This window comes from Drosophila bipectinata, chromosome XR (assembly GCF_030179905.1).
Source record: "Drosophila bipectinata strain 14024-0381.07 chromosome XR, DbipHiC1v2, whole genome shotgun sequence".
In the NCBI taxonomy this organism is placed as follows: domain Eukaryota; kingdom Metazoa; phylum Arthropoda; class Insecta; order Diptera; family Drosophilidae; genus Drosophila; species Drosophila bipectinata.
This window is the reverse complement of record NC_091735.1, coordinates 16318499-16346154: the sequence shown is the minus strand read 5'-3', so window position 1 is coordinate 16346154 and position 27656 is coordinate 16318499. Positions and strand designations below refer to the sequence as shown.

Here is a 27656-nt window from a genome sequence, read left to right as displayed (position 1 = left end):
AAAATGAAAAACAATATACTTATAATTAATAGCAAAGATGTAGACACCACACAGACATTCTTTGTCTGATCGGATCAGATCGGATCGGGGCCGGTTTCCTCAGATTTTATTTCCAGATTGGAAGGATATTAGAAAAGACAGCCACAATGCCATATACCACATTCCTTGCACTTTTGCTTCAGAGATCGTCCCGCGCCGACAAATAAATATTGAATAAAATATATCAATTGGTTTAGCTCCATCGGATCGATCACTCGCAGCGCATATACACAATATATACTATAGAGTGTACTTATAAAAAAGAGTAATTGCATTTTTTAGTAAGTAGTTAATCCGTCCTCAAAAAACGGCCAATGAGAATTATAAAACGATACTAAAATGAATTGGCGCTACTTATGGGCTTTGTGATTTATGTGACATTTCAAAAATATCTTTAAAATGCAGGATTTGTTTTCCAAAGATTTTAAAATTTTTAAGAAATCTAAAATTTAAATAAGACAAAACCGATTACCTTTTTTTCTATAAACTTTATGAAAACCTCCAGATACTCCTTGAAATTTTTCTCTCATAAAAATAATGTATGTTATTATTTTTAAAATATTTTTGACATTTTTTAAGCGTTGTTGAATAAATTCAACAACTAAAGTTAATGTTTTACTCAATTGATATAAAATTAGTGTCCTTAATTTAAAACTTAGCTTGGGCTTTAAATCTGTTATTTCAAGGTTGTGATATAAATGTTGTAGAGTTTTTGTTGTTTAGAAAAATGCTGAAAAAATCAAAAACATATCTAAGAATAACTAAAGTGTGCAGGTATTAAAGCTTGTCGAAATAATTATTAGCAATAGAGCGAAGGGCCGAGAGGAAGAAATAATTTATAACAAATTTCCCTAAATTTTAGGAGTTCGATAAGTAGCGCCATTCTTGAAATTATGAAATCAATTGTGGCCATGCCTCTCCCGAAAAAATAATGCCACAACGTGTAAACTGGAAAAGCAATAAGGCAAACTAGTGCTGAAAACCAAGTTCAACAAACAAACACAAGTTTATGTACATATTAAAACCACAAAATTAAACACACACCAACACAGTCACTTTTGCACATCAGCTTGAAAAAAAACGATTCATTTTAGTCGGTTGTTAACGCAATTATTATCACGATTATTATGATTACGATTATTATTAACCTGTAGCTAGTAAATCGAATGATAAAATGCAATTTATATAAGCCTAAGCCTGAAATTCAAACACACACACACACTCGCAAATGAATAAAACAATTAATAATAAATTTAAAGAAAAGCAAATAAGAAATCAACTCAAAAGCAAAAATTGTAACAGAAAGTATTAAGTCAGAGCGAGACAGCAATATGCGTGAAGAGGATAGCAAATCAGATAAGTAGCAGAAGAAGTCGAATTATAAACACTAGTCAACCAATTTAACTTAACACCAAACAGCAAAATCAACAAAAGTAAAATATTTATAAAATTTGATAAAAGACACGAAGCAGCGATAGGGAGTGCGATGAAGAGTAGATAAAAAAAAGTAAAACTAAAAATATCTTAAAATTATTTTCTTATCGAAACTGGCAATAATAAATATTAATACTAACTTAAATTGATGAACGGCGAGCAGAAGAGAATATTATAGTCGCATGAGCCAAAAATGTGGTGAGAACTTCATTTTGGAAGCATTTTGGAAAATCAAAGAAACAGAAAAACACACTTGATTTCAAATTGAGTCCCACGCAAAGCGTAAACATCACACATTTACACACAATCGGAAACGGAAATGAAGACAGGAGCAAAAGCGTAACGGAAACGATGCAAATGTAGGAGGAACGAGTGCTTACACACCGATCACAATTTGTTACTGCACCAGTGTACCCACACACATATTGAAAACAAAAAGCAAAACAAGAACAATTATTATGATAATACATACAAATATATTTAACAAAACACACGAGATCAGCTTTACTTTAGATTTTTGCAAAAGATAAATTAATTGCAGGGTTGCTTAGGGTCGCTTGATAATTGATGAAAATCGTAATAAAGTCGAGAAATCGATACAAATCCGATTGAAAACCAATCCAATTCAGACGCTTGCTTATAGCCTCAAAAAATAACAACAAAAATATATACAAAAATCGATAAATTATACCGCAAAACAGCATTCAACTTACGATCATATTATTTCGATAAGTTACTAACACTAATATTAAATAACTCCTGGTTACCATATATAATGCAAGGAATAAAAGAGGCTGGTATATATGTATCTGGCTAATCGAGGCGAACAAAACATATAGACGCGGGAAAATTGGTTACATTTCACTTTTAAAGCCACATTTAATACTAATAATTCGAAGAAATGCTAATTAAAATAAGTTAATAACAATAAACGATCGAACAACAACAAAAACAAGGAGAACAACAACATTGCAACAGCAATAAAACAACACAGCTAAAATACTGAAAAATTATATAAAAATACAAACTCTTATCTTTCAACCAAAAATACACTTGAGACTTTGTTTTTTTCGGGTGGGCTTATCTTTCCAGACACGTAGTTGGATTTGAGAAACCCAAGATATTAAAAGAGTAGTGCCTTCCTATAGAAAGCCATAAAATAAACCTTGTTAGATTGATTTCATGGAAATATTATGGCATTTATAAAATTAAAAGAAAACTCAATGGATCTCGATAGATTTATTCGGTTAATTTTTTTTTGTTTTATTTTATTTGGAATCAAAAAATTTTCATTTAATACGTCTAATTCAAAACAAGTAAAGATGTAAACCGTTAACTTTTGATTGGCGGTAATTTTTCAAATCAAACACATTAAATGGCAACGCCAGAATGGTGCTGCCATCTTGAGAAAATTGTGGGGACTGCCACTCCGTTCTAACCGATTCGCACAATCGCTGCCCGGTTCGCGTCACAGAGGATATGGAAATTAAATGGTTATGATCCAGATAATAGTTTTTTTAGCTAATGGAACCCAATTGGATAAAATTAAAAGTAGTTAAAATTAAACAACTTTAAAGACACAAAACAGTGTTGCTATCTAGTGGAAATTCGGAGTTTATAGTTGAACCGGCCCATTAAAATAACTTGATTTCCTTATTTATTGCAAAATAAGAAAAGCTTTGGTATTTATTAGTTATTTGTTTTATATTTATTATTGAATTTAACGCATTTGCAACTATCGACCAAAAACAGCTAAATAGTGTTGTAAAAAAGCCAAAGAAGACGGCTTATAGGTTTTCGATATTCGGCCATTAAAAAGCTAAATGGTGTGAGAAAATAGCCAAGCCGGCAACACTGTTTTGTTATTAACAATTTGCGCTGGCCTCCTTGGCGTTCCGGGCGTCGTGGATGTGAATCGACTGGAATTGGCTACCAATTTGGATCGCAGGACGCTGAATGCGAAACGGGGGGAACTGCAGGTCAGGAATCGCCGGATCCGGAGCACGGCGGGCGGATGCCAAAAACTTAAAGTGCTTCAGTTGTTGCGAAAAAATTGCGTGTTCCTTGAGCGAAAAAGGACGATCCACTTTGGGGAGCTCTGAGGATATCCCGCAAAGTCATGAAGAAGTCGGGAAAGGGGAAGCGGCCAGCCAAGGCCTCTGCCTCCGGCGGCACTGCGTCCGGGGAGTCGTCACAGGATGCCAATGCGAAGCAGCCGAAGGGCGAAGTGGCTGCGAAGGAATGCGATTGTGAGTACACCTCCAGATACATGTGCTCACCCACACAGGCGCGCCGACACACACACGCACACGGACATGCACGGGCAGGCATGGTTGCGCCAAAATAGTTTCGCGGAAAACGTAGTTCCGGGAAATTTCTTATTTGATTTTTCATGATGATTCCTATTGGGAGTATTTTTTTGTTACTGTTTTCTACCGTTTTCTAACATTTATTGCCTAAATTTACATTTATTTTGGTTGAAACTTTACTTTGAAGCTTAAAAACTAGGTGATTCTATGATTACTTTGATTATTTTATTAATAATTTTTGAAAAGCTAATATGATTGGAAATATTTCAGGTAATGTTAAGAACAATAATGTTATGGAGCTTGCAACCAAGAAGGAGCTCACTACCAAGAAGGGGCCCATAACCCAGAAGGAGCCCAAAACCAAGGATGAGCTCACTACCACGAAGGAACTCACTACCAAGGAAGAGCTTACTACCAAGAAGGAGCCCATAACCAAGGATGAGCTCACTACCACGAAGGAACTCACTACCAAGGAAGAGCTCACAACCACGAAGGATCCCAAATCCAAGGAAGACCCCAAAACCCAGTCCGAACCCGACAAGAATATCGAATCTTCACCATCATCCATGACCGCTATCGAAAAGCTGCGACGCTTTTGCTTCATTGGCTCGACGGATACCCCCGTTTATGCCACGCCCACCTTGGGCGTGGACAGGGGCGTGGAGAGCTCGGTCCCGTTTCTGGTCAAGCTGTGCTCTGAGGTCGGTGAAACCGAACTGGTCGAGTGCTTGTCCAGTTTGCTGGGCAAGGGACCGAATGCCGAGCACTTGCCGCGCTTCGATGAGCCGCTCCTCGTCCTGGCCGTCTTCCTGTCCACCCAAGGCGACGAGGAGAAGCGCAAGTTGGTGCGCAACAAGTTCCCCGATCTGATAGCCGGCGACCGGGAGCTGCTCCTGTTTGTGCAGCTGGTGAAGCGAGTGCAGAAGCGACTCGAACGGAAGACGCCCTTCAGTCGCACGGTGCGCAAGGCCGTTCTCGATTGGTATGGAAAGCAGTCCTTGGACAGGTTGCTCGACCTCTGGTCCATGGGCGACGGCAGCCAGTGGTCGGCCCACAAGGACCTGCTGCACAAGTGTCACTACAGCGCCGTGGAGTTTCCTCCGGACATAACGGCAGCCTTGCGCTTGCTTTCCACCCATCCCAAGGAGCTGTCCACCTGGCCCAGCTACCTGAGTCCGCTGGTCAGTGTTCGCAGCATTATCGACGGCATTCTAAAACTGCGCCTGCTCCAGGATCCGAAGGAAGCCCTGCCCTTGGTCCAGAATCTATGCCTCAGTAGCAACAATGTTCCGGTGTTGCTGTTCCGGGACTCAAAACTGGCCAAGTTCCTGATGCCGCACATGAGCTACGATGATCTGCTAGACCGATGGCAGCGTCTCTCGCGCCACCACCACCAGGTGCGTCCCTTGATGGAGCTGCTCTTGGACGAGAAGAAGCTCAAGGCGGGCAATGTTCACCCTGTGCGGCTGCTGCTCGAGGACATGCACTTCCGGAAGCCCAAGAAAGTGGTGAGTTGACATCATAACATGACATGTCATGTAGACCACTAACTGAATTAACTTCCTTTAAAAAGGGCCTCATCTCGGTCGGGTCCAAGAAGCCTACTTTCCTGTACAGCGCCTACGAGACTTCCTTTGGCCTGAACAAGGCCGTGGGCAGGCGGCTGCACATCACCCTCAATCTGGAGGAGTGCTACATGAGCAGTAAGTGGAATATACCCCTCACCCAAGTGAGAGATACCTACTAACTCCTCTCCTCGTAGAATATCTGACTGGTCGCTGTCGCTCTTTGAAGTACTTGGACGCCGTGGTGGCGCTGGCCTTTGGCTATTTTCACAGTGATCCCAAGGTGACTGTCCAGTTCTGGTCCGACCGGAGCGGCCAACTGAAGACGCTGCCCTGGACGAAGGAGATGACACTGGCGGAGGCCACCGCCTGTTGCGAGGCTCAGAAGGTATTGGGCTTCAACATCTTGGCCAGGGAAGTCGCTTAATAACCGATTTTTACAGGTGTCCAAGATCAAGCAGTCGCTGATGGGTATTTTGGAAAAGGCCCTGGCGGATGAGAAGAATACGTACGACTTGTTTCTGGTTCTGGTGCCGAGCGCTACTCGTGGGAATCCAGAAATGAGCTCCAAGGGCCTGACCGCTCTCTTGGATGAGTATCGCGAGAAGCGCAGTTCTAATGCCAAGTAAGTTCATCAGGTTCGCTTGTTATACCCTTGCAGAGGGTATTATAATTTTGGTCGAAAGTGTGCAACGCAGTGAAGGAGACATCTCCGACCCTATAAAGTATATATATTCTTGATCAGGATCACCTCCTGAGTTGATATGAGCATGTCCGTCTGTCCGTCGGTCCGTCTGTTTCTACGTGAACTAGTCTCTCAGTTTTAAAGCTATCGTCTTGAAACTTTGCACACACCCTTCTTTCCTTTGCACGCAGTATATAAGTAATAATAATTTGTAGTAAGTTTAATAGTTAATTTTATACTTAAGTTCAAAACACAACGATGTCAATTTGATACAAAACGTAGTGTTTAAGAGGAGCCCCAATAATAGGTCGTACTCCAATGAGTTCCGTTTTGAAACTTTTTTTATTTTGTACAATTCTCTTACAAGAAAGATACATAAAAATCTTAAATCTATTTAAAACTACTTATCTACTATCTACTACATATTTGTGTTAGGCTGCAGGAGATCGGTTTTAGACCACTCTGTTCATCTCGTATTTCCATGGGTCCGATCCCTTGAAACTCTATCTTTAAAATTTGTATCTACAATCGTGTTCAATGCTTGAACACGTAGACTGTATATTATAAAAAAAAAAAGACAATTGGGTTTCAATATTATTTTCATGAAATTTATTTGCAATGTAACTATATTTAACTAGATAGCTTTTAAAAATAAAATATATAAGGCTTTCTGATTAAATCTTACTCAAAAGATTTAAATATTAAATGTTTCTTTTAAGTATCGAGGCATTCAATTTAATTATTATTCTTTATAATAGCTTCCAATCCCCTCCCAGACCCAACCAGATGTTTCATTTTAGACTAGTTATTTATTGAAATAAATTATATGGTCGACAGGCTGAATTCAAACATGTTTTAAACCCTTATTAGTTTATTTTTAACGATATTTTTATCGAGAAAAAAAAAGGATGGCTTCCTGAAGCTCCTACTCCCAAAAATAATAATATTTAAGAGCTGAAAAAATTCAAAGTCATTTTAATAAATTTCTTGATTTTTGTTATATAGATTTATTGTGGTGAGCCTGCGTCAGCACCATGCATCCATGGAATACTCCAGTGAGCGGAACGAGAACCTGCTGGAGCTGTGCAGTCTGGACGAGCACACGCCGCAGCTGATCAACGCCTTCGCTCGCAAGAAGTTCTACTAGGATCCCCGGGACTCGGCCAGAAGAGCAACCAAAGAGAGGTGGAGAAGCTCCAAGGGAACCCCCTGGAAATAACAGATAAAAAAACGCACTGCTGCCAGCATTTCCCAGGCAAGCCCCCGACTCCCCGAACCGATACCACTACCGATAATCCTTCCACTTCCAGTTCGTTGAGGGACGATGGCCAGGTTTGTTGCCATCTCTTTCGCTTTCATAGGATCCCCTCTTACTCGCGCCCTCACCACAAACAACGCCACCCCCCCCAAAAAAATAGCTTTCTTGTAAGATAGGTCCTTGGTGTATTATGGAATTAGAAGTAGAAACGAAAGCGCAAAACTTAAGCGACGAGCAGCGTATTTATGTACTAATTAATAATTAATGGATAAACTAAAAAAACTAAAAACAGAGACAGTTTAAGAAACATAAAGTTTACGAAACTTCAGACTCCAGAATTGAAATGAAGGGTTAGTTAGAGATGTTTTTTGTGAAACCAGCTCGTTTTGTGTATCACCTTTGTATTCGAATTTTGTATTTGTACTAGATTTGGTGGATTTATTTTTTGAAATCAAACTGAATCAACACTGAACTGAACTCAATCTAAATTCAATTTGGATTAAAAACAATCTCAAAGCAAAAGCAAAAGCAAACGCAGAAGCCACAAAACAAATAAAAAAATATGATAGAAAAAAGAGTAAAAGATTTAAAGAAAAAGAAAATATATAGAAAACAAAATACAAAAACCGAAAAGAAAACAAAACAAATTGCCTTACAAACAAAAATGTTAGTAAAACTTTCATTTTAGTTGAGACTTTTTCAAAAATCGAATACTGGAACTGAAACACAAATTATGGCATTTAGATAAAGTTAAAGTTAAATGTAAACTAACGTAATCATATTGAATACTGAGCAAATATATATGAAATATATATTATATATTGAATATTTAATCTAAAGTAAATTTATAAAACAAAATAGTCAAAGTCCAAGCAATAATCATCAATCACTAAATGCAAATCAAGTTATAGCCTCAGATCGATCATAGATTTATGTTGTGCTCGTATAGAAGCGATCTAATACAAAAACTTAGCTAAATAGTCAGAACGCGTACAAGGAAAACGAAATTTTAAGAAAATACACTCCCAATGTGCCATACACACACCCATCAACACAACACACAAAACACGAAACAGATACAAAACTTTATATAGATTTTGAAAAAATCCATAAATCCCATACAACAGAGAGAACAATAAACCACGAGGACAAGCGGGGAAACGCAAACAATTTGACTAGACAGGAAATTAGTTAAGTGAAATTATACTCAAATTAAAATTAATTACATTTATTGTATAGAAGGCATAGCAACCGGGGATTTGGAAGATATAAGCAAACATTGAAACTGAAACAAAGAAACCAAAATAGGGAAGGCAGCTTAAACGAAAACTAAACCAAAATTGATCTGAAATCGAAACGAACAAATACAAAAAATAGAAAATATTTCTACGGGCATTTCTAACCGAATGTTTCCACACGCGTCTGTGAAGTAAACCGTTGTGATCGCTTTAAATTTTTGATTTAAATAGGAAAAAAAGAATACAAACTACAAACAATACAAAACAAACAAAAAAAATTATGAAGGGAAATATGAGGAATTTTAGGAGAAATCCAGAACAGAACACGAGCAACAGGAAGCTATAAGTTATTCTATATTGTTTGTGAGATACACTCGAATTATTGAAAAATGAGAATCCAGTAGGAGCGTAACCGAAGAAAGTACCTATACAACAGAAGCTACAACTAAACTAAAACTAGAAAAAACATAGAAAACTGAAACTGAAACTGAATCTGATCAGATCGAAATCCAAACTAAAGGCACACTATAAATCAGAATCAAGCAGAAACTACACAAACACACTGAGAAAAATAGCATTAAAAAACAACCCGCGCTGCCTGGCACTACTAGGGACAATTGGTGAGACATCTGGTGAGAATCATATACACTTTACAGCAGATTGTTACAGCAGAAGCGCATTCGAATCTTGAATTGGTTTTTGAATTTATTGTTACTAATCTTAAGGAGTTAAGTCTAAGCAACCCATTACTTACTATATTTTATTTGAGAAACCATTTTTTTTTTCCCCCGCCAAGGTATTACTACTTTACTACTGTTTATGTTTTAAGTTTCAGAATGTATTTTCAGAATATTGACTTAGATTGTAAGCATTGTAGGGAGGGAGAGCATTCCACGTTGAGGAAGTTACCATTCAGTTTGTTGAGTGTATGCCACATGCACCGAGAGAAACTCAAACCAAACACAATAAAAGAGAGAAGCAAGAATTAATGCCAAGGAAATACACACACATTTCAGTTAGAGAAATTTTAATAAGGAAAATTATTGTTGTTGATCAAATCAATTTAAGGAAACTAAAACTAAAAACTAAAACTCGAAACTAAAACGAAACGAAACGAAACAAATCGAATTGAATTAAATCCGTAGAAGGAAAACAGCAACAAGAAGCAAAACATCATGTGATATCTATTTCAAAAATAAATCAATTGACAAACTAAAGAGAGACCCTAAACCATAACCGATACACAATATAGTAAAATTAGCCTAAAGACCTAAAAAGCCACGAAGCGTTCAGAAATCACCAGAGTTTCCAGGACGAACAGCAGAGTTTATTCTTTATTTTTGTCTATCGTTCGTTCTCCATTCAAAGCATTAATTAATTAAGTCAAATCCGTGAATCACACACAGATCACAAAAAAAACAAAAAAAGAAAAATAATATTAATGTAATTCAAGTCCAATTCAAATCCAAAATATAATGAAACAAACACACACGAAAACATTTAAAAACATGGCTCGACTTTGACCCTTTGATCTCCCCGTCTCTTTCTATCGCTCTATATCTACCGTCTTTCATCTCTTTCACACACCATCACTCTATCTCTTTCCGTCTGTAGTGTTTTAGCCAAAAAATTTTGGACTGTACGCGCGAATTCCCCCATCAAAAGTTAAAACGATGCAAAAAATTGAAAAAAATAACGAAAAGTAAAAAACATGTTCGACTCCTTGCTAAAGTATTCCAGAAGGTTTTTATAAGCATATACATATACGTATACATACTTCTTATACACTAATCTAGGCTAAAGTTGAATAAATTCTGAATGATTCGAAAAAGCACATTTCAACAATTTTTGTTCTTGGGGTGGTCAAGTTTTTGATTTTAGATTCTTCTCTGCAAGCTCTCTGGATGTCTAGTCTTGTCTTCTGCTTGAATTCCTATTCTTTTTTCTTCGTTAGTCCTTTTCTTAAATTTCTTGAAAATATTTTCGATGTAATATGATTGAATCTCCAATGATCTTAGTCTTAGTCTTAAATTCTTGAGATATATTTTATTGTTTAATTTTACATTCTTTAATCTTAAGTCATTGAAGTGCTGATGAAACAATTTATTTTACGGATTTAATTTGAAAAATTCTATCTTTGAGGTTTATTGGTACATACTATGTTTGTTTGTAATTCATTCAAAAATTTGGTAAAGTATTTCCAAAAATATTAGATCTCTGTTATTAGATAATTTATTATGCATCTTTTCCTGGTTTGTTAGATTTCTTCCTTTTGAATTGCTTCAATTGTATATGTTTTGTTAGTTTAAGGTTTTATTTTTTTGTAAACAATCAACTCAAAAGTTCTGCAGGAGTTCGATTTAGAAAGAGGCCATTTAATTTTTTTTTGTACATTGATTTCAGGACATTTTTTCGTTTTTTCATGTTTATCTCGCCAATTGTTCGTAAAATTTAATATCTTTCGTGAAAGTTCTACCTTAAATATTTTATGTTATTCTAGTTAAACAAAAATAGTCCAGGGTAATGTTTTTTATCTTAAATCTTAGCCTTTTTAAGGTCCTTTTTCCAGGTCCTTTGTCAATCCTTCAGGAATACTGCAGGCCTCTTCGGATACTTGAATTTATTTTATTAAATTGTTTCTTATCTGCAGGACCTCTGTAAAGTTTTTTCCTGTTCTTTTCATAAAAAAAGTCCTGTCTTCTGGTGTCTTCTTGTGGTTGCCTGAATCCTGAAGCTACGAGTCCTACTTGTTCTCCGTAATAATTCCCGCAGGACCACAGACATAGAGCTGCTGCGTCTCCCGATCCCTGAGGGGCTTGAAGCCCAACTCGTCGGTGGGCACTCCGTACTGCTTCAGCTTGCACTCGTAGGTCTCCAAGAGATCGTCGTGGGCCTTCCTGGCCTTGGCCACCTCGTAACGCAGATCCAGGATAATCTTATTCTTCTCGTCGATGATACTGCCGACCCGCTCGTCCAGGCTGGTCAGCTTTTCGGCGAAGTTGGGCGCGCAGGTGGCGATGGTTTCGTGCAGGACGATGCTGCGCTTCTCGTCCTCGCGCATCAGGGCGGCGATCTTCCTCTCCAACAGGACGTTCTTCAGACCGGTCTTCTGCTGCAGCTCCACGATGACGTCGTTGAAGCGCTCCTTGAGGCCCTCCCTCTCGGACACCAGGGAATCGTTGCGGAGTATCAGCGTCTCCGCCTCCCAGGTGAGTCCTTTGACCTTTTTCTCCAACCGCGTGTTGCGTCCTTTCAGGCGGTGCAGCTGCTGTTTGTCCCTCTCGTAGAACTCCAGCTTCCGACGATACTCGTTCAACTGGATATTGGCGTGCTCCAGGGGCTCCTTCAGCTTGCGGTTCTCGTACGCCGTGTCCGCTGCAATCCTGTCCGACCGCTCAGCCTGCTTCCTCAGGTGCTCCAGCTGCTCCTTCATGCTTCCGATGAGCGCCAGGTTGTTGAGGGTGATGTCGTTGTAGTAGTTCTTCATGTCGTTGAAGGCCAGATCGTGGTGGTCCTGCAGGTCCTTGATCTGCTGGTTCTTCCGCTCCTCGACCTCGAACATCTGCGTCCCGTAGAAGAGGTCCAGCTTGGCCTTCTGCTCGATCATCTTCTCCTCGTGCAGCATCTCGTTGTCCTTGCGCTCCCGTTCGAAGGTTATCCTTTGCTCCCTGGCAGGATGCAGAAAAAATGGTTATTAATTATTATTTAGAAGTTATTGTATTTTTATTTAAGGGCGGCATACTCAAGGGGTTGACTTTTAGAGCCACCCTTAATGAAAATTTCTCAATAATATTCAATTCTAAAAATTAATTTTTCTGAATTTAATTATATCTAAATTTAGAATTTTTCAAAAAGGCCAAAAAATAAAAAGAATGTAACTGAAATGAAAGCCAAAATAAACTTTGTAACCAAACTTTATGAATTCTAAAAGTAATTGGAAAATTACTTTAAATTTTAGAGAAAAATGTTTTTGTATTTATAACACAGCCACACAAAAAAAAATATTTTTTCGGGTCTGGAGGTCAGACCATGTTTACTATATGAAAACATATAATAAACATGGTCTGACCCACGGACTCGAATATAATTTTGTATGAGGTTTTTTGAGGTTATGTCAGAACCCTGACGTGCTGGGGTTTTTTGGACCTCGGATTCGGATTCAGCGACCCCGAAAACATATAGTAAACATGGTCTGACCTCCGGACCCAAAAAAATATTTTTTTTTGTGTGGCTGTGTAATTGTATGTTATAAAATTTTCTAAACTAAATATTGGTTTACAAGTTAAGCTCACTATTCTAATAAATACTAAATAAAATAAATTCATTCTTTATTTTGCAATTTTTTTTTTTTATAAACACATGTTCTTTAAATTTTTTATAAATAAAATTTTCTTTAGAAATGACTATTTTGAAAAAATTTAAATTCATTCGCGTACATTATTTATTTTAATAATATTAATTATTAATAAATTTAATAATTAAAAATGATTAAAAAATTATTAAAAATTATTAAAAAATTTAATTGGTAATATTAAATTTATCTTAAATTTCAAATTTTGAATCTAAAACTGTCTAGAGTGAACAGTGAACAAAATATATAAAGGATAATCAAACAAAAACTAACTAACTTTTATAACATTTTTGTATTATTTTGAAAGAAAAGAAATATTTGACCTAATATCTTATTTTTGCTTTAAAATATCTTTAAGAATCTACCTTAAATTTTATTTTTGCATAACATGTAACCAAGATTTCCTTAAGCCAATTATACGTAAATAAACTCTTTAAATTTTTTAGGAAAAGTTTTCCCCATTAGAGGATACCCACAGGAGCTTCTCGTTGAAGTGGGCCTCCATTTGGCGCAACTGCATCTCGCTCATCTCCATCCTCTCGCGGAGCATCCTGCGGAGCTGGCGCTTGTCCCGCTGCAGCTCGTTCTCCTGGAGGACATGGTGCTCCTGGGCTAGTTTGAGTTGGGTCATCGCCTCCGCCCGGACCTCGCCCAGTTTGTTGTGATTCTCGAACTGGAGGTGCTTCATTTGCTGCATCACATGCTTGGTGTCGATGTCCGCCAAGTCCTGGGTGGCCTCGATCTCCTTGTCCTTCTGCTGCAGCTCATAGCGGGTCTCATCTGTTAATTTATTATTATACAGGAAACTGGACATGTAAAAGCTGTTGAGAACTCACCTAGCTGCTGGCGTGTTATCTCCCAGAAGGTGCGAATCTTGTCCCGCTCCAACTGGAAGTAGTTGCGCTCCTCCCTCTCCCGATCCATTTCCGCTTTCAGCCGGAGGGCAAAGGCCTCCAGCTGGTCCCGGGTCATTGCCGAAGTGTCCACGCCATCGATGAGCACTGCCAAGTGAGATTAAATATATATAGATGTGTTTGGAAGGACAAAGAAATACATATCTTAAATATATGCCTTATTCAAAGCCTTAAAAATAATTTCTTTTAAATATAAGGTAAGAAACAAAACATCAATTTAAGTTTATATTTAAAATTTATTTTGGTTTTGCCAGTTTCAGATCAGTAGTACCAGTCTAACACGAGCTCTTCACGGGGGGATATTGAATTTAAAAAAGAATTTTCTGGGAATTGGCCAATCTGCGAAGCCTTGGCCAACAATACATTTTCACAGCATTGATCTGAGAAAAAGAACGGAGTATTGGCCAATTTAAGACCAATGAACATGACATTTGTCCAAAAACCTAATTTTTCGAAACATGTAAACTATTCATTATTCAGGCTTTAATATATACCAATATACATATTAAAAAAAAAATTGGCTGAGCAAAAACCCTTTAAAAAAAAGTTTAAATTTCCAAAAATCTAATCAAATTATTTTTAAATTGCTTCTGAAATCAATGCATGTCGTTCTAAGACGATTAAAGCCCTGGTTTATAAATGGGATATCCTTTCGAATTGGATAAAGAAACTACAGAGATACATATTTGCTATACAAAATATAATAAAAAAATCAAAAATATTATTTGATTTTTATAGTAATATTTTATAATTTTAATAAAAATTAAACATATCTTGAGCGGTTTGAAACGGATCCGAAAAAAGAGTACACTCTATAAATCAGGTTATAAATCTTCTTCGATGTCCATACATAAATACCTATAAAGTTCTTAAAACAAAAACCTTATTGCAGAAATTGTATTTATTTACAAAATTCGGGAATTGTTTAGAATCTAACCCTTATTCGTTTCATTCCGATTCCAAAAAAATTTTCATATTTCGGAAAAAAAATTAAAATTTGGACAAAAGGTCAGCTTCCCATGGGAGTTTTGGTGTATTTATTAAAAATTAAAATTTTTTGGGTTGCTTATGAACTTAGCCTGGTTAACTATGATAGGTATTGACTCACGGTATAACTATGATCACGGTATTCCCGTGAACACCGAAATGCCCTAGATATTTTATAAAAAAATCGCCAAAGGTTCAATTCTGGCTAAATGCAATACATTATCTGTTGTATTAACAAAAGTTCAAAACTAGCCCTTGTTATTTTTGTTGTTATTGAAAGCAAACTCTAACAAAGCTTTTGTTTAATGTCTAAGAACTGCAATAGTTATTTTTGTGTCATGTTTTTTTTGTAGCTTATGTCTCAGTACTCTTGGGGCTTTTGAGAGTGAGTGGAAACTTTTGGCCGCATTTTTGGGGTTCCCAGCTTTATGGCAATTTAATGAGAGCGGCACGCCTGGCTACCCCACGGACTCTGCCCTGCCCCTTTCTCCACCCTCCTTTCCCCTTTATCATCCTGTCCTGGCCATGCCACGCCCCCTAGTCCTTGGGCAAATGCCCGCATATGTGGCCCAGCAGCAGACCGTGTTGTAATTGTTTTCTGTAATTGGCATCGTTGGCCGGCTGGTGCCAGGATCCAGGACTCGAACTAGAGACAGGACGACTACTAGGACTCCAGCTCGAACTAGGAGCTACACAGAGCCTCAAGAAATATTGGAAAATAAATTAAATTTGATTTTATCTGAGGAAAACTATATTAAAATATTAAACATTAAGATTTTGGAAATACTACATATGTTACTTAATTACCCAAATGATTAGAAAATAATGTTGATAAAAAATTATAATGAAGAGAAGAGATTGAATATTTTTGTTTAAAAAGTATGTTTCACGAACTAATGGAATGCCTCTTGAAATAAATTTTCATTAAACAAAAAATTAATCTCAAAGAAAAGAACATTTTTTGAATATTATTAGAAGCATAATATAATTTTTGTTAAATAAAAAAGTTTCCTACAAAAAATGTTAAAATTTTATTCGTTTTTAAAAAGCTGGTTAAGAAGTAGTTTTCATTTATTTTCAAAATATTATTAGGCAAGCATAAGTTTCTCAAATTGTCATAAAAAGTAGAGTATAATTTCGTCCTGTGGAGTCATAGAAACAATTATGTGCGTTAGATGTTGCAGGAGCGGAGGATCAAGTGGTGGGTGGGGAAATAAGGGGTGAGGAGTGTGCTCACTCGTGGAAATTAAGTGGACAGTTTGGCCTCCACAGCTTTTTTCTAAAAATTCTTTTTTTTTTGGCTGCCAGTCTGGAGCAGAGGAATTGCATTCGGCATTTTCTTGCCCGCAGTGCTACTCCATTTTCCATTTTCCCCCAGACCTCTAACCCTAAACCCCTCACCCTGCCACTCCCAGGCCCATTCACTGTACCTTGCCACGCCCCTTGCCTCACTTTGCGCCTCTCCTCACGCAGATTATCGTTATTTACTAATTGTTTTGCTTGGCCTTTTTAAATTGCCTTGAATGACCAATGTCCACCATGCTCCCCTTGCACCCATCCCCCCGGCTGCCCAGCAGCACCCTGCCCCTGTGGCACCCTGCTGCCATTAATGTTCCCAAAATGAATTACCGGACAGTTCCCATTCCGTTCACATCCATTCCGGAGAGGCTTTAACTGATGAAGAACTTTAAGGGCAAACATTTGTTTCTCAAATAATACAACCGCATTCCCAAGTGTTTTTTAGGTTTAACTCATTTAAATAACATTTTAAATAATATTGTATTGCTAGTATTGTATGGATTACATTTTAATTAATTGTTGAGTATGACTGTTCAGTAATTCTGCGCAACTCAATAAGAACTTCCTAATATATAATAAATCTAAAAATTCAAAAAACTTTAACACTTAACTTTAACTTCAATGTTTATACCCTTGCAGAGGGTATTATAATTTTGTCGAAAAGTGTGCAACGCAGTGAAGGAGACATCTCCGACCCTATAAAGTATATATATTTTTGATCAGGATCACCTCCTGAGTTGATATGAGCATGTCCGTCTGTCTCTTAGTTTTAAAGCTATCGACTTGAAACTTTGCACACACCCTTTTTTCCTTTGCACGCAGTATATAAGTTGGAACGGCCGGGATCGGCCGACTATATCCTATAGCTGCCATATAACTGATTGATCGGAAATGGTATAACTTTGGTGTTTTTAGAGTTAGAGAGTTCAAATTTGACATGAGAGCTATTTTTGGCAAAACATTACGACATGCCAAATTTCATAAGGATCGGCCGACTATATCATATAGCTGCCATATACATAACTGAACGATCGGAAATGGCTTTTGGTAGAAATACAAACTTTGGTATTTTTGAAGATAGAAGTTTGGGACTTTTTTTTAGATTTTATATTATAATAAATTGGGTTATATTATCATATTCTCATAAGGATCGGCCAACTATATCCGATGTTTGCGATATATATCCGGTTTTAACTGCAAGGGTATATCAACTTCGGCTCCGCCCAAAGTTAGCTTTCCTTTCTTTTTTTTAACTTAAATTTGTAGTTGTTGTCAATATTTGATTTATTATAAATAAAAAAAACCATTTCAGTCATGAGTACTGCCTTCTTTGTTAGTAATAACTTCATATATCCGGTCCTTCATAGAATAATACAGGGAATCTATGTATTTCCGCGAAATCTCGCTCCAAGCACGTTTAAAAGCTGCAGTTAATGTTTCCTTATTATTGTATAGCTTTCCTCCTTCTTATACCTTCCAAACATTTTCAATCGACTCGAAATAAACGACTTTACTACTCGAGCGTTATGAATAAGAGCATTGTCTTGTTGAAAAATCTAATGAATTGGTCCAAAGAGATCATTTAATTTTGGAATACGGACAATGCTCAAAACGAAAAGCTTCTCCTGGACGGAGGACGAAATTAATCGAAATGTAATGGGGAGTCCTTGAATAAATTTAGTTTTATATACTTGATGAGGTTCCCCTTTCTCTAGGCTGCCCTCTCTCCCCAGGGAAGTTGGGCCAAGGACAGGATCGAGGGAGGGTCGTCGTCACTGCGATCGACTCCGGGACTTGGCCGCTCTGGCCGAGAAGCTGGGCTGCAGTCCCACCCAGCTCTCCATCGCCTGGTCACTCAAGCACGAGCCCGTCCAATGCCTCTTGCTTGGCGCCACCTCGGCGGAGCAACTGCACCAGAGCCTGCAGTCCCTTCAGGTTCGTATTTTTAAGTAATTTATAATTTATAATAATTTATCCATTCAAGACCATATTATTTTACATCCAGTACTCGTAGAGTACAAGGGTTACATAAGGACAAGTGTATGTAGGAATCTTCCCCGAAAAGAAGGAATCATCCCCGACCCCATAATCTTAAGCCGGGTCGATACAGCCATGTCCGTCTGTCTATATGAACGAGGGCATCTCAGAGACTATTAGAGATGGAGCTATTTGATTTTTCATGTACACTCCTATAATGCCCTATATTTTCCATCAATTTTGGAGAAATCTGACCATTTGTAGAGAAGATTACAGACTATAGTCTCCATATTTTGCATTCCTGGATTCTCCTCTTTGTTGGCCTTTCGGCCGCCTAATGTTTGATTTTATTATGCGCGGTGTTGACAGGCACTTGGCTTACCTGCGGAAGTAAAAGAACTCCAATTAATTCACGCATATGCCTATCCATCGCCCCAGAGGGTCTCGCTTTAACAATTATTTATTTTTCACAAGAATTTTCACTATGACAGCCAGGTTCCAGGGCTACAAAGAGTGTTACGAATCGAGTGAATCGATAAATGCAATCGGGATTAGTAGGCCCTGATGGAGGTATAAAAGACGAAATTTCGTTCATTTCGAATCATTAGTTTACTGCGCTACAACCAGTTAACTTCTCCCTTATTATTTGTGTTTTATTTTTCATTTTATTTATTATTTTTTTTTAAACGTTTATAAACATTTAAACACTAAACTGATTTTTAATTTTATTATTTTTTTCCAATGGACTTCGGGCCTTTACTTTGCGGTCTTTTTATTAATTCCTCATATATAGAACTAAATACATATGAGTGCTTTAATCGGCTTGATAGTTACCTAATCTCCCTTAGTTCGATTTAAGCTAATTTCATAAAAAACATTCAATTCAATCGATGTCAAGCAAATGCAGGTAACTCATCGTAGATGAGACTTTTAGCTGCTGAACTGCAAAGGTCGCAATTCAAAGAACTTATTAGTCAATTTTTTGTATTTGTTTTTTTTATAAACCTATATCTTCTGAATTTTTTAATTAATTTTAAATGAACTTTAAAAACTCAATACTCCAGTTTAAAATTTTTATTGCATTTTTTATAAATATAAAATAAAATCCAATAGATTTCCCTCCTCTGAGTCCTCGGTTTCTCCCTCACATATTTCATTATTTATTATTTTTCTTTCTCATTTAATTTTTCTTATTATCATCTTATCAATATTTATTTAATTTAAGAATTTAAAAACTCAATATTCCAGTTTAAATTTTATATTACATTTTTTTATGAATAAAAAATAAAATTCCAATAGATTTCCCTTTTCTGGTTTCTCCGATTCTTCCTCAGATATTTAATTATTTATTATTTTTCTTTCTCATTTAATTTTTTTTATTATTTTTTTTTAACAACTTTGGACTCTGTTGAATTTGGTCGATAAGTTCCTTCGTTCATCCTTTGGACAATGCCACAATGTTTTCGTATTAATTTATTTGTCAATTTTTTAATTGTTTTTTGTATGAACATTTATACTTATAAACCTACATCTACTAAATTTTTTTATTTAATTTAAACATTTAAAAACTCAATATTCCAGTTTAAATTTTATATTAAATTTTTTTTCATAAATAAAAAATTAAATTCCAATAGATTTCCCTTTTCAGGTTTCTCCGATTCTTCCTCAGATATTTAATTATTTATTATTTTTCTTTCTCATTTAATTTTTTGTATTATTTCTTTTAACGTCTTTGGACTCTGTAGAATTTTGTCGATAAGATCCTTCTTTCATCTATTGGACAATGCCAAAATGTTTTTGTATTAATTTATTTGTCAATTTTTTATTTTTATAAACCTACAATTTTAAACCTAAATCTGCCGAATTTTTTATTTCATTTTAAATGAACTTTATATTTTATTTTAAAACTCAATATTCCAGTTTAAGTTTAACATTACGTTTTTTTTTAAATAAAAAATAAAATTCCAATAGATTTCCTTCCTCTCAACCAACCTTCCTTCCTCAGATATTTCATTATTTATTATTCTTCTTTCTCATTTAATTTTTTTATTATTATTTCTTTTAACATCTTTGGACTCTGTTGCATTTGGTCTATATGTTCCTTCTTTCATCCTTTGGACAATGCCACAATGTTTTTGTATTAATTTATTAGTAAATCAAACTCTTTTCTTTTTTTTAATTTTTTTAAACCTATATATGCGTTTATAATATCCAAACTATGTAGGCCAATTCCAATTCTTTTCAATTACTTTTATTAAAAACCTTTTATTAATAACTAAATATGTTTATTTTACTTATTCCGCTGATGACGGTCTTATTATACCCTTGCAGAAGGTATTATAATTTTGGCAACGCAGTGAAGGAGACATCTCCGACCCTATAAAGTATATATAGTCTTGATCAGGATCACCTCCTGAGTTGATATGAGCATGTCCGTCTGTCTGTCCGTCTGTCTGTTTCTACGCAAACTAGTCTCTCAGTTTTTAAGCTATCGACTTGAAACTTTGCACAAACCCTTCTTTCCTTTGCACGCAGTATATAAGTCGGAACTGCCGGAATCGGCTGACTATATCCTATAGCTGCCATATAACTGAACGATCGGAAATGGTATCTGGTAGAAGTATCAATTGTGGTATTTTTGAAGATAGAAGCTTGGGACTTTTTTTTAGATATTTTATTGTAATTTATTGATTTTACTATGATATTCTCATAATGATCGGCCCATTACATCCGATTTTTGGTATATATCCGGTTTTAACTGCAAGGGTACATCAACTTTGGCTCCGCCCGAAGTTAGCTTTCCTTTCTTGTTATGTATTGAATTGAAAGTTAAAAATTGTCCTTTCTTCGCCTTTTAGGACAAACAGCTTGTCTTTTAAATTAGGAATGTAATGGAATATAATATTATTTCAAAATTTTAGTAGATGCAAAACTGTTCCAATGGCTAGTCTAAACCTACAAATCAAAGTTCAGCCGAATCGGATAATTTTTAGAGTTACCCCTCAAGACTTTTAAAGACTTTCCAGAGTCAAGACTCTAAAGATTAAGTTTTAAAGATAAGTTAAATTGTGCGTGGAAGAGATTAGTACCGGGTATAATATAGTCGGAAAACTCGACTACAGCCGTTCTTTCCTGTTTAGTTTATATTTGGTTTGTTTATTGAGTTACCAGAATCACAAAACTGGTCGTTGAAAAACAAAGTTAAATCCTTCCAAATATTTACGAATCATTGATGAACATTTCGGGAAATTCATATCCAAAAATAAGAAATCTTATTGTAATAATGACCTATTTTAATATAAACCTCTTATATATCAAAAAATTTCATTAATTTCAAATAGGTCAAAATAGATAAAAGTGTTCATAAATAAAAGATCTATTTAAGATTGAAAATAATCATAAACTGTAGAAACTTTTTAAACCAAAGCATTTTTACTTAAATTTAGAATTAAATCTTACTCTTTAATTTAATATTAGAACATTAATTTTTTCCTTAAGTCTAGTGTACACTATAAATCACTTAATTTCTTAATAAAAAATAAACTTTAAATACAACTCACCTGGCAACTTTTTGCCCTTCTTTCCTTTTTTCCCTTTTGGTGGCTGTAATATAAATTTAAAATAATTAGAATTAATTTTAAGTTGAGCAACGAACTATTACAAAAATGCTTAATTTAAGAAAGAAGTATAAACAATGGGGAGAGGACTTGCAATGAACTTGTCAAATATTTGACCGCAGATGAGCTAGAATTTCTATGGGAGTTTCTGCAGAACAAACGAACTTGGCCCAAAGAATTTCCACATTTGTCTATGCAAATGAAGTTGGAGGTAGAAACGGGGCGGGAGTTTTCCAACCCAGTTTCCCACCTAGTAGTTCTTCCTTGAGGAGAATGCTGAGAGTTTGTTTGCGAGTGGCATTTGTGAAATTGTCGCCTTTGCCAACTATTTTTCGCACTTTAAATCCTTTAACTCGATTCTCTTTCTCTGGAGGTCCTGTCTCCCAGTCGCCTCGTTCTCCGTTTTCCCCCCTTCTCTTTGTCCCGATGTCTCTAGAGAAACGGGCTGCCATCGTCGCTTTAAATAATGTGATGGCGCGGCTTTCAAAACAATTTTGCAACAGCTGTTGGCTGTTGGCTGTTGGCTTATTGCATATTTTATGACTGCAAATTATTCAAAAATTTTCGAAGCCGCCTGCGCCCCGTTCCGGCCACCACGGCCATCCGGGATATACATTACTATATAAATAAATATGTACGGGTACTTTAAAAAAAATAAATAAAATAAAACCAAAAAAAAAAAACTAACAGAAAAAACAGCAAGAATGCAAATAAATAGGAAAGGGGAGACGAAGTCAAATAAATATATGTATGGGGCAGGTCTATACATAAACAAATGATCGAAAATAGACAACAGGCCAGGGCAAGGCGAGAGCTGGCTGAGAAAGAGTGTTAACTGGGCTGAGTCTGAGGGGGTGGGCAAATGGCCATAAATATACAGTGCAGATTCCTTAAGAGCCATGATTTTATTTATCAAGCCTGTAGTTCAGACTAGAAAAATACTTGTTCAATAATTAATTTATTTGAGGTCCAGTTTTAGATAAGAAATGTTTTCAGTGAAAATTAATTTATAAAAACTTGAAATTGTATAGATGTTTTTAACTATAGGTCTTTTGTTTAAATGATAAAAAATAATTATTTTAAGAGGGCATTACAACTACAAATAAGACACTGTAGTTAATGTATTCCAACAAGAATAAAAGAGTATCACCCATATAGATTTGAAAAATATCCATTAACTATCTGTGTGAGAGTGTCTTTAGGACATTTTCACTGTACTTTCTGCACTGGGACTGGCGCCGGGAGGATGGTATGCATTTTGTATTTGCAGCAACAGCCTGGTGTGGCATGAAAAATTGAATGCGCCGCTTGCAGTGCAACCGAAAAATGCAAGAAGACGGTGTGGGAGAGGCCGCGGAAAATGGCGAGAAAATGAGGGGAAAATGGAGGAAGCAGAGGACCAAAGGAAACGGAAATCAGCGAAGAGGAAGAGCGTCCACTGGCCAAGCCGTTTGCTGATAAATAAGGCGAACCTTGCCGCTGATTTCACTAACTTATTACTCACCATTTTGCTGCGACTTGATCTAGATCTTGGCTATGGGGTCCTTGGCTCCTCGGCGGCTTGTCCTCCGCTCGTCACTGCAATGTCCTGCCAACTGAGCCGGTTCCGTTGATGTTCCCAAAACACAAGCAAGCTTATCGATAAAGCAGTTGACAACGCGGTTGCCAGCCAGGACCTCTGTCTGTGTCCGCGAGAGTGTGTTTGTGTGGGTACTGCCAGGCAACAGGAGCAAGGACGCGGGTTAAAGGTTATGCGTTCTGGTTCTCCGCTTCCTCGATTTTCCGGCGGGGAGAAAACGGAAAATTGTGGTGGAAATACAAATATCTCTCAGGGTGTCTGGGGTGATTTTTCAGAATTTTATGAAATAGTTTTTTATGGAAGTATGTGGAAATAAATGATTAATATGTCAAGCAGGTTTAAAATTCGAAATGTTGTTTTTTCTTGACATTTTTGTTGAAGTATCCAAGAAATATAATACAAGCTTCAAGGCTTCGTTATTTTTTAAAGCTCACTTTTGGGACTGAACCTGAAATGTATTCATTCATAAATTGGTTGGATTTTCATTTTGCCCGTTTCAGTTTTTTTTCCTTATCAAACTTTTTCAATTATTAAAACTTTAACTTCTGTTTATTATCTTAGAAACTATATTGTATTAAAACATTTAATTTAAACTTTCAAAAATTGTCATTGCAGCGTATTCTCTAATACGTATTCATGTTGGATTAATTTTTAAATATTTCATCTCCCAATTTAAATGTAAAAGGTTGTTTTTTTGTTCCTTCCTTTGGATCAGTAAACGTATGGAATATTAATCGAGGGAATAACGAATCTATCAAACGAATTCCATCGTCTTCGGCTCACAAACCACCTTGAAGGCCTGGCACTTGGCTATCTTGGATGATTAATGATGGACAATGATCTGGAAAAACTAGAAGGTTCGATGTTATATTTTTATACCCTTGCAGAGGGTATTATAATTTTGTCGAAAAGTGTGCAACACAGTGAAGGAGACATTTCCGACTTTATAAAGTATATATATTCTTGATCAGGATCACCTCTTCAGTTGATATGAGCATGTCCGTCTGTCCGTTTGTCTGTTTCTAAGCAAACTAGTCTCTCAGTTTTAAAGCTATCGTCTTGAAACTTGTTCAAAGTTCTTTCCTTTGCACGCAGTATATAAGTCGGAACGGCCCGGATCGGCCGACTATATCCTATAGCTGCCATGTAACTGATTGATCGGAAATGGTATAACTTCGGTGTTTTTAAAGTTAGAGCGATTTGACACAAAAGCTATTTTTGGCAATACATTACGACATGCCAAATTTCAGAAGGATCAGCCGACTATATCCTATAGATGCCATATAACTGAACGATCGAAAATGACCCAACTTTCGTGTTTTTAAAGATAAAGCTGAAACTTTGTATAGTATTATATTTTTGGTCAGTTGATCCAACCTACCAAATTTCATTAGGATCGGCCGACTCGATCCTATAGCTGCCATATAACTGAACGATCGGAAATGGTATATGGTAGAAATATCAACTTTCGTATTTTTAAAGATAGAAGCTTGGGACTTTTTTTTAGATTTTTTATTGTAATTATTTGGTTTTATTATAATGTAATCATAAGGATCGGCCATAATCATAAGGATATATCCGATGTTTGCGATATGTATCCGGTTTTAACTGCAAGGGTATATCAACTTCGGCTCCGCCCGAAGTTAGCTTTCCTTTCCTGTTCGAATTATAGGTTGTGGCAACTTACGTTTGTTTTGTGTTTTCGACTTGGTCTGATTATTAATATTCGTTTTTTTAAATCTACGATTTGTTCGTTTAGCAGATCGACTTTCCTGTTTTTTTTTTTGTATTTAATTGGGCTTTGAGATTCCAAGTTGTTTCTCGTCCTTGATTAATTGCGATATTTTATTAATTTAGTTAAGTTTTAATCAGGACTTCCGTTTATTTATTCTGCCACTCCAAGTTTTTATTCTGGCACTCAAAATTCTTGCGCATACTTGAAACAATATCCTGCAAATACTTTTTCTGCAACTCCAAGTAATCTTTCTGGTATTTTGATGTCTGGGCCTCTTTATCCTGGCACTTTTTTAAATTCCTAAGCAGGGGCTTCAAAACGGGATAACACCCAGAAGACCATTTGTCTTCCGTTTCTTTGATAGGTAGCAAGACTGAAATATTAATTCTAATTTAGAATTACTTTTTAAAATAAAAACACTAAAACGGTCGGTTTTTTTTGTTCGTATCTCGGAGAGAAAGAAATGAAATAAAACCCGAAAATGAGGACCACCGGAGGGATCATGCTTAAGTTTCGCGTTGAAGGGAAACTTTTGGTGTAAAGAACGCCTAGTCGAACTTCAACTGATTCTTCAAAACTCATGGCTCCGACCTCGAAGCTTATGACATTTTTGAAAATTAATATTACACGAAATTGGTCTGATACAAGGCATTTTTATGTAAGGATTGGAATCAAGGATACAACTTCATTAGTTTTATACATACCATTCATACATTATTTAATCTGAAGAACAACCTTGTTCCTTCCTTCCCATTTTTGTTTAATGCCGAATGCTTACATTTTCCAAAAATGCTTTTCTTGTAGGGGGTATACATTTTTTTTAAAGAAGAAAATGTATTCTTTCTTTCTAGATTTTGTTGCAGAATGTTGTCCCAAAATTATAAAAATTAAATTAAGTTAAAATGCCAAGATCCAAAAGCCATGGCATCTACCGACGTTGTTCCTTATCGCAGTCTGCTGTCTGTTTCCCCAAAAATATAAACACGGACCGCCCCACGCCCTGTTGTGCCACCCCTGTGGCATTTCTCCCAGCAGCCCCACACCCCTTGGCCAGTTGCACTTGGCCAGTTTTGTTTATTTGGCAGCTGCCTTGGCGGACCCTGGAACTTAAATGGCCAAAAACATGGCATCTCTGCTGCTGACTAGCTGACTGACTGAGTGACTGCCAGACTGCTTGACTGTTTGGCTAATTTGATGATTTCGTGAAATACGATTTTATCAGGAAAATGCAGTTTGGTTTTTCCGCTTCCCTGCCTGCCCGATGGGCTTGAAAGACCATCTCAACAGACAGCTTTAAGGAACTTCTCCCGGGGCCACTGTGTCACCTATGAGTTGAATATCTTGAAAGGCTTCCCCCAGAACTTTCTCGCCCTAATTAATGTAAACGGGTGACTGGATGGGAGGAGGACTAGGCTCAGGTCTGGTGGGTTTTCTGTAAACAAAAGGCCAACAGAAGGAAATAAAGGCACTGCTCACTTTCGACGGCTCTACGGTTAAATGCTTTAATTGAAATTAATAACCGCAGCCTGTTTGCCCGTTTACCCGTTTGCCAGTTGAACGGAGAAGCCTCCAGTTCCTGGCCGGGAGGTTGGAACACCATTTTGGGATCCCGCGCAGACACCGCGAATTTTCAATTGTTTTCATTAAAAGTCAATTTCTGATGGCCAAGATGCCAAGCCAGTGGAACAGAGAAAAAAATATATTTACTTTTGGATAAACAAGAAATGAAAATAAATATTTATGAAGCAGCTCCAGATTTAATTAATGTTATTTAAGAATAGTTTACAGAATTTAGGAATAGTTTTAAATAGAAAATACCAAATAGAAAATACCAATAATAGAAAAATACCAATAGTTTCAGAAATTAAGAATAATAAAAGTTTCTTTCATTAGATTCTAAAGGAAATTCTTCTTCAGATGAAATAAAAAAGTGCCTTATAACATAATGAAAACTATAATTGGTTTACAAGTGGTTTATGTGGTTTAAAAAAATTTTTTAAGGAATTTACAATTTTTCAAGTGTTTTTTCTTTTACGAAATTATGAATTCAAAGATATAGGCCCAAATACGAAGAGCACCGGGTTAGCCTTCATTATATGGCCATCAGCCTTCCTATTGAAGTTTTCACATTTGTAAATATTGTTTTAAATATTAAGAAAATCTCTTCTGACATTTTTCAAATTACTTTTTTCAGTGTATTCACTCAACCCTTTTTCTCTGCCCCGCCACTGGCCCTGCATAATTTTTGTTTCATTTTATTCTGGCCAACGGCTGCGGTCGGTCATGGCCCATTGGGTTTCGTAACGGCTGTCAAGGGTCGCGGATGGGGGCCGGTGTGGGGGCAAGTGGAAAAAGTGACGGCAAAGCAGGCACTGATTGAAAGTGAAAGTATTTAAAATATGATTAGAAAATTTGCTCATCAAATGTGAGGTGTACAAGGCTCACTTTAAAGGCAAGGCTGCTAAAAAATAGGGATTTTTAAAGAAATAACGCAAAAGTTTGTCCTTAAGTATATCTCTGCATATTTAAATAAAAATATAGAAGTTTTAGTCTTTGGTTTCTTGCTATTTTTTGTGGTTTATTATATGTAATTGCTATAAATGTCAACTCTGCTGACGCCACTCCGAAAACAAACTCTTTTTCGTGACATATGTATTGTAGTCGGTAGA

The 27656-nt window shown here is 36.5% G+C and overlaps 2 protein-coding genes and 1 long non-coding RNA gene across 6 annotated transcripts; 1 reads left to right on the top strand and 2 right to left on the bottom strand.

Annotated features, from left to right (window-relative positions):
- Positions 1-3151: 3151 nt before the first annotated feature.
- Positions 3152-4046, bottom strand: LOC138927750 (uncharacterized). The gene is made up of 2 exons (XR_011444219.1): positions 3783-4046; positions 3152-3704 (listed from the first exon to the last, which is right to left on the bottom strand). It is a non-coding gene; the product is annotated as an uncharacterized lncRNA (long non-coding RNA).
- Positions 3593-7481, top strand: LOC108124849 (RNA-binding protein RO60). The gene is made up of 6 exons (XM_017240725.3): positions 3593-3722; positions 4053-5290; positions 5356-5485; positions 5545-5735; positions 5791-5972; positions 7038-7481. The coding sequence occupies exons 1-6, from the start codon at positions 3593-3595 to the stop codon at positions 7177-7179; spliced, it is 2013 nt and encodes a 670-aa protein (XP_017096214.2). The 3' UTR covers positions 7180-7481.
- A 2770-nt stretch (positions 7482-10251) lies between these two features.
- On the bottom strand, positions 10252-23620 carry Gas8 (Growth arrest specific protein 8). 4 transcript variants are annotated; one of them, XM_017240704.3, is made up of 5 exons: positions 23178-23620; positions 21617-21659; positions 13716-13880; positions 13356-13659; positions 10252-12196 (listed from the first exon to the last, which is right to left on the bottom strand). In XM_017240704.3, the coding sequence occupies exons 1-5, from the start codon at positions 23178-23180 to the stop codon at positions 11272-11274; spliced, it is 1440 nt and encodes a 479-aa protein (XP_017096193.3). In that variant the 5' UTR covers positions 23181-23620; the 3' UTR covers positions 10252-11271. The 4 variants fall into 4 exon arrangements, with proteins under 4 accessions (XP_017096193.3, XP_017096202.1, XP_070139054.1 ...); XM_017240713.3 differs by lacking the exons at positions 21617-21659; positions 23178-23620 and adding an exon at positions 18439-18573; XM_070282953.1 differs by lacking the exons at positions 13356-13659; positions 13716-13880; positions 21617-21659; positions 23178-23620 and adding an exon at positions 13245-13263.
- Between the last annotated feature and the right edge of the window lie 4036 nt (positions 23621-27656).